The following is a 7,454-nucleotide window of genomic DNA, read 5'->3' as shown; positions in this document are numbered from 1 at the left end:
GGTTCAGCAACTCTCAGGACACCAACTAGTCCACAGAATTCAAAGATGGTGGTGAATTTCAGTAACACTCTTTAAAAAGAGTTGACATTAAAAAAATTTTTTTTTTACTTATTTATTTTCATTTATTTATTTTTGGCTGCGTTGGGTCTTCGTTGCTGCGCGCGGGCTCTCTCTAGTTGTGGCGAGCGGGGGCTACTCTTCGTTGCAGTGCGCGGGCTTCTCATTGTGGTGGCTTCTCTTGTTGTGGAGCATGGGCTCCAGTAGTTGTGGCTCACAGGCTCAGCAGTTGTGGCTCGCAGGCTCCAGAGCACAGGCTTGGTAGTTGTGGCGCGTGGGCTTAGCTGCTCCACGGCATGTGGGATCTTCCCGGACCAGGGCTTGAACCCGTGTCCCCTGTATTGGCAGGCGGATTCTTAACCACTGTGCCACCAGGGAAGTCCTTCAGTAACACTTTTAATAGACCTGCCAATTAATAAAAATAAACCCAGCCATGGAAATCATACTCATCTGAGGCTATTTCCTATTCTTGTCGTGGGAAATTGTAGGAAAGTGCACATTTCCTTAAGAATGGAGTAAACTGGGCTTCCCTGGTGGCGCATGGTTGAGAGTCCGCCTGCCGATGCAGGGGGCACGGGTTTGTTCCCCAGCCTGGGAAGATCCCACATGCCGCGGAGCAGCTGGGCCCGTGAGCCATGGCCGCTGAGCCTGCGCATCCGGAGCCTGTGATATTCAATATCTTGTAATAACCTGTAATAGAAAAGAATCTGAAAAAGAATATATATATATATATATGTATATATACACACACACATATATATATATATACATATATACACATGTATATGTATAACTGAATCACTGCGCTGTACACCTAAAACTAACACAATAAAAAAAAAAAAAAAAAAAAAAAAAAAAAAAAAAAAAAGAATGGAGTAAACTTCCTCATCCTCGTCCCAGAACGCCCCCATCAGTCAGGCCTTTTATCTCGTGGCAAACGTGACCCCTCCCCGTTACCAGCTTGCTTCTGACCACCTGAAATGGGTGTGTGCTTTACACACATGCTCTCGTCACGCCTCCCAGTTACTCAACGTGTCACAGAGGAGGGCACCGAGGCTAAGGGGAGGCCAGGCTGCCAGACAGCTGACCATCTGACTGTCCCCATCCTTGACTCCCACGTGTGGTACCCACACACCCGCCCAGAGGTGTTAACTCGCCCGTCCTCAGGAAGATAGCCCAGGGTGCCTTCTCAGACTCGGGCTCTTGCATCTGTGTCCGTGGGGCTGCCTGCCAGTGTCTTCCTCCTCTCCCTCAAACTCGCCCACTTTTAAACCCTGTGTTGTCAGAAGCCTCTGCTGCTGAGTTGGAGTCCTCACTCCACACATGCTTGCTGCCATGCACCTTCGGTGGACCAGGCACGGAGCCGACTGTGAGGACACAGTCCAGCCATCACAGGGTTCTGGGTCCTTCAGGGAATGAATTCTCTCATCTCAACTATCATAGCAAAAACATTTCTCCCTCAGCATTCCCTCAAAGCATCACCCCAGCCCTCCTCCATAGCCCTCATGTGAGGACCAGGGGGAACATCTGTGCCGGGCTCGCCTTAGGCCTCAAGTGCCAGAGGTGGGCACAAGAGGTTTAACATCCTCCCGGCACTGAGACCTCTCTGATGAGAGCTCCTTACACCGTGTTCACAGGTGACTGCTGGCTGCTGGCAGCCATTGCCTCCCTCACCTTGAATGAAGAAATCCTGGCTCGAGTCGTCCCCTTGGACCAGAGCTTCCAGGAGAACTACGCGGGGATCTTCCACTTCCAGGTAACTTAAGAGTTGGCTCGAGCTTCTCCTGAGCACGTCCTGAGGGCTAGGAGCAGGTGCTGGGGGCCAGGCAAGGACATTGAGAGACAGCAGGAAGCTGCCTGGCCTGTCGTCGCCCTGGGACCCTGTAAGGACAGCAATGCGGAGGAGGGCGGTAGGGCAGGGCACTCAGGAAGTAATTCCCACATTTCTTTAAGGAAGTTGACTATTTGGGGTCTGAGACAAAATGTTAAGGTACCGCTCGCTGTTCTCCTTTTATGCCGGTAAAGGAGAAATAGCATTTTGAAAAGCTTAAGGCACAGGGCAGAGTGCTGGAGGGGCAGGTGTGGCCTGGGAGGGAAGGGCAGGTGCCTCTGCGCTCGTTTCTCAGCGAGGTTGTACCAGCAGGAGGAGGGCTAGAGGGGAGGTCTCCGGGATGCGATGGGCTTGGGGAACCGGCGCCCAGGGGACGGGCAGGGAGGAGCCAGCTGCGGCTGAGGCTCACGAAGCCCCGCACGCTGCCGCCACCTCCCCCTCCTGCAGTTCTGGCAGTACGGCGAATGGGTGGAGGTGGTGGTGGACGACAGGCTGCCCACCAAGGACGGGGAGCTGCTCTTCGTGCACTCGGCAGAGGGCAGCGAGTTCTGGAGCGCGCTGCTGGAGAAGGCCTACGCCAAGTAAGTGACTGCTGTGCCCGTCCCCCCGCAGCCTGCCCCCAGCTGCCCTGCATTCTGGGAAGCAATACGGGACTTAGTCGAGGGCTGTCCTGAAGAGAAGTCCTCTTGTACAGAAGGACTACTTTGGACAAAATCGGGCTCTCAATTCTAGGAGATAACGCACCCAGCTATTGCCGTTTTTAACCAAATGCACAGGAACAAGTCATGGTACTGATGGTGCTGGCCTTGAGAAGGACCTCTGCTTCCTTGGCAGGTCATGTTACATTTTTGTCAGCTAAATACAGCAAAGAGTTGCTGCCCGTGGGCAAAACTATCCATTGCAGAGGTATGAAAATGATGCAGACTTGCCCACAATACATAATACGCTGAGTAAAACTGGTTTCCCCTAGCCCTCCCAGCCGGGCCCCCGCCCCCACAGGCTGCCCGGAGTCGAGCTTGTCCAGCACTCAGCACTGCCCATTCTCAGCGGGACGCCCACGTCGGCCCCCCTCCAGAGTGGCCGGGTCCTGGCCCTGCTGCCTGGGCTCCCTCCGGGAAAATGACTGGCTCTCAGGCATCAGGAGGATTTCCGTTCCTTCCAGCCCCCGCCAGGGAGGAGGGCCAGGAGTCACACACACAGCTGTAAGAATCTGGGGCCTGAGATGCTACTAAGTCTTATGCTCTAACAGTAGATTTAGGGAAGCCACAGGGCGCCAACATCGCCATGGGGAGAGACCAGCCCCTCCTAACACAGCACATGGAAGCTGCTTTCGTTACTGAACTGTTTTCTTTTAAGCTATAAATGCCAAACAGCCAATTTAGCAGACCTCCCCTTCCCTGCCAGGATGTAGAAAGAATCAATACAGGAGGTTGGGCCAGATAAACACCGAGGTCCTTCCAACTCTTAAGGTTCTGTGAGATTTTTCCAAAAACTTCACAAAGTACCAGGCAGTGGTAGCTTTGTCGACAGTCACTGGCCCTCGTGGGCACCCCGAGGTGGAGACAAACCAAGGAAAGACTGAGCAGAGGGTCCCTGCAGCATCCAACAAGAGGCATGGGGGGAGGGGCACTTTGAGAAGCAGAAGTGTCAGCACCAGGTGGCAGCGGCGTCTGTCCCCTTCCTGCAGGATCAATGGGTGTTACGAAGCACTCTCTGGGGGTGCCACCACTGAGGGCTTCGAGGACTTCACTGGAGGCATCGCCGAGTGGTATGAGTTAAGGAAGGCCCCTCCCAACCTGTTCAAGATCATCCAGAAAGCTCTGCAGAAAGGCTCTCTCCTTGGCTGCTCTATCGATGTAAGTCCAGGCCTCCCTCCCTGGCCGCACCCCCATCTGCTCTAGCTGAAGTGAGCCTCCGCTCACTTCAACAGTGACCAAAGAGACCCACTGCCCTCATTCCCCACATGGTTGGCGCATCCTTTGTCCACCATATTGCACATCACCTGGAGCCCAGGGGTGGCTAGGCAACCACCAGGCTGGCTGGGGTACAGCTGCTGGGGCGATGGTGACTCCAGCCTTTCCTTCTCCAGCCTGCTTACAACCCTCAGCCTCCTTTGACTCACCAGCCCGAACCACAGCTTCCCTGAGAGTCTCCTGCCCTCTCCTGGGCCCAAGGCAGGACCATTCTAGACACCTTCTGCCCCATCTGCAGGGCCTATGACCGGAGGGAGCCCATCAGCCTTCCCTCCAATGCTGCAGGGTTAAGAGGCCCGTGGCAAGACTTCAGAAGGCACAGGAAGGAACCATTCCCACGTGCCACCCTTGCTGGCGAACGTCGCCAGAGGAAGGGAGGTGGGCACAACCCCTGTCCCCAAGGAGCCTCCAGGCTTTGCCTGTGCCCGGCACCGGAGCCCTGTCCTAGCTCTGGTCCCTGTGGGGACAGGGGTAAGAAGTCTGGCTCTGGGGGCCCAAGTCTCTGTCTGACTCTAGGCAGGGATTCTCAGACTTTCTCTGCAAACCATGTTTGCACGTCAGAGACCCTTTCTACTCCGACGCAGCCCTTCTCATTGACCCAGACAAAAATAACAACCTCCATCAGAACAGATGGGGAAGGAATGACTGGGGAAGTTCTAGTAGAACAGAAGCCACTTGTGAAGTCAGGCAGAAACGAACGGCTGTCCTAGTGTAAACCCTGCAGCGGGCGGGGCAGCCCTCGCAGTTTCAGGGGACTCAGCGCACCTGGGCGGCCGATGCCATCAGGTGTGTGTCCTGAGTCCCCTCCACGGTGTGCCCTTTCCTGCGGGAATTTGTGACTGCGCCGGGCACACATGTGAGTGCAAGCGCCGCTCTCCCAGAGGGCTGCCCTCGGCCTCTTCTCTGGTTGTGAATAGCCGGGCAGCGCCTCAAAGTAGTAGGAGGGCCTCCAGGTGGGAGCGGGAGCCCTCCACCCGGGCCAAGGCCCTGCTGAGCCCTGAGTGACGGAGGGAGGGAGGGAGGAGGCGGGATGCGGCGGCCGACCTGGGACTGATTCTCCCACATTTCCAGATCACCAGTGCTGCAGACTCGGAGGCCATCACCTTCCAGAAGCTGGTGAAGGGGCACGCGTACTCAGTCACTGGCGCCGAGGAGGTAACGCCTGGCAGGCATTCTCGGGGGTCTTTCTCTTGTTCACACGATGGCGAAAGCCATTTTTGCTGCTTGCTGAGGGTGGGGCCCGCGTTACCCAGTCCTTGCTGAAATTCAGGGCCAAGGGGACGGGCTGGCCCTCCCCAGCCCCTGCCGGCCGCGCGCTGCCCTCTGCTGGCCGTGGGTCGGTCCAGGCCCTCTGTGCCACTGAGTTCCAGAATTGTCTCGCTCTTCTGGACCAGGTAAGATAATATAACAACACTGCATCTGTGTAGTGTTCCATCCTCTTCAGAGTGCTTTCACATTTGATCTCACAGAAGCATTGGTGCCCCAATTACTGTAGTGGTCAAATCTGACTCTGCCTCTTGCCAGCTGTGTGGCCTTGGGCAGTTATTTAAACTCTCTTCTGACCCCTAGTCTCCTCAAATTTAAATTAGAAACAGTAATAATAATATCCATTGTAGGGACTTCCCTGGTGGTGCAGTGGTTAAGAATCCGCCTGCCAGTGCAGGGAACATGGGTTCGAGCCCTGGTCTGGGAAGATCCCGCATGCTGTGGAGCAACTAAGCCCATGCGCCACAACTACTGAGCCTGCGCTCTAGAGCCCATGAGCCACAATACTGAGCCCCACCCGGGCCAAGGCCCTGCTGAGCCCTGAGTGACGGAGGGAGGGAGGGAGGAGGCGGGATGCGGCGGCCGACCTGGGACTGATTCTCCCACATTTCCAGATCACCAGTGCTGCAGACTCGGAGGCCATCACCTTCCAGAAGCTGGTGAAGGGGCACGCGTACTCAGTCACTGGCGCCGAGGAGGTAACGCCTGGCAGGCATTCTCGGGGGTCTTTCTCTTGTTCACACGATGGCGAAAGCCATTTTTGCTGCTTGCTGAGGGTGGGGCCCGCGTTACCCAGTCCTTGCTGAAATTCAGGGCCAAGGGGACGGGCTGGCCCTCCCCAGCCCCTGCCGGCCGCGCGCTGCCCTCTGCTGGCCGTGGGTCGGTCCAGGCCCTCTGTGCCACTGAGTTCCAGAATTGTCTCGCTCTTCTGGACCAGGTAAGATAATATAACAACACTGCATCTGTGTAGTGTTCCATCCTCTTCAGAGTGCTTTCACATTTGATCTCACAGAAGCATTGGTGCCCCAATTACTGTAGTGGTCAAATCTGACTCTGCCTCTTGCCAGCTGTGTGGCCTTGGGCAGTTATTTAAACTCTCTTCTGACCCCTAGTCTCCTCAAATTTAAATTAGAAACAGTAATAATAATATCCATTGTAGGGACTTCCCTGGTGGTGCAGTGGTTAAGAATCCGCCTGCCAGTGCAGGGAACATGGGTTCGAGCCCTGGTCTGGGAAGATCCCACATGCTGTGGAGCAACTAAGCCCATGCGCCACAACTACTGAGCCTGCGCTCTAGAGCCCATGAGCCACAAATACTGAGCCCACGTGCCACAACTACTGAAGCCTGTGCACCTAGAGCCCATGCTGCACAACAAGAGAAGCCACTGCAATGAGAAGCCCACGTACAGCAACGAAGACCCAATGCAGCCAAAAATTAATTAATTAGGTAATTAAAATAACATCCATTGCAGGTTGTTGAGGTGATTCAAACAAGTTAATATATGTAAAGCACTCAGACTGTACCTGACACATTGTGTCCAAGCAGGTCACTGTCCTGGATTTTGCTGGGGTTTTTTGGGTTTTTTTGTTTTTATACTATAAATACTATTAGGTAGCCACCATCCACTGTTAATTACAAAACCCGGACTAGATCCCAGGTCTTCTGACATGTACAGTGCCCTCTCTCTCTCTTTTTTTTTTTTAACACCCCCGCATATATCTTTTTATTTTGAAAAATTTCAAGTCTACAGAAAAGTTGACAGTATAATAAACATCCAAATGCTATTTTTCCAGATTCAACAGTGGTTGAAATTTTCCACATCTGTTTTGTCTCTATGTATGTGTACTTTCTTTCTGAGCCATTTGGAAGTAAATTGCAGATGTCACAACAGACGCTTCGCTCCTGAATACTTCAGCATTTATCTCCTACCCATAAGCACACTCTCTTACATAATCCCAGTACTATTTTCATGCTGAAGAAATAAACATTAATTCAATAACATGATCTAATATATAGTCCATGTAAACATTTTCCCAGTTGCTCCAAAATGTCCTTGATAGTACACTCAATGCCCCCAGTCCAGGGTTTAATCAAGATTCATGCGCTGCATTTGCTCGTCATCACCAGTGTTCATTTGATGGAGCTCCTGTGACAAAAGTACATCCTATTATAGTTAGTTAAACTAAGGTTCAGAGGTGGTGACGTGCCAACGCAGAGTCTAGAACAAGCACATTTGTGCCTCAGACTCAGGATAGAGGTTAAAGAGCCCTGGTCCTTGGGGCTTCCCTGGTGGCGCAGTGGTTGAGAGTCCGCCTGCCGATGCAGG

General features: G+C 53.6%; 1 protein-coding gene across 1 annotated transcript in view; it reads left to right on the top strand.

The window, feature by feature from the left end:
• CAPN2 (calpain 2) overlaps window positions 1-7,454 on the top strand; it is a 57,136-nt gene that overhangs the window by 30,027 nt on the left and 19,655 nt on the right. The window contains exons 3-6 of the mRNA XM_007454489.1: window positions 1,695-1,813; window positions 2,336-2,469; window positions 3,576-3,744; window positions 4,933-5,016. Coding sequence (XP_007454551.1) covers window positions 1,695-1,813; window positions 2,336-2,469; window positions 3,576-3,744; window positions 4,933-5,016 — 506 coding nt within the window. The remainder of the gene's footprint in view (window positions 1-1,694; window positions 1,814-2,335; window positions 2,470-3,575; window positions 3,745-4,932; window positions 5,017-7,454) is intronic.

Source organism: Lipotes vexillifer, unplaced genomic scaffold (assembly GCF_000442215.2).
Source record: "Lipotes vexillifer unplaced genomic scaffold, Lipotes_vexillifer_v1.1 scaffold634, whole genome shotgun sequence".
In the NCBI taxonomy this organism is placed as follows: Eukaryota; Metazoa; Chordata; class Mammalia; order Artiodactyla; family Lipotidae; genus Lipotes; species Lipotes vexillifer.
This window is presented reverse-complemented; position numbering and strand designations above follow the sequence as displayed.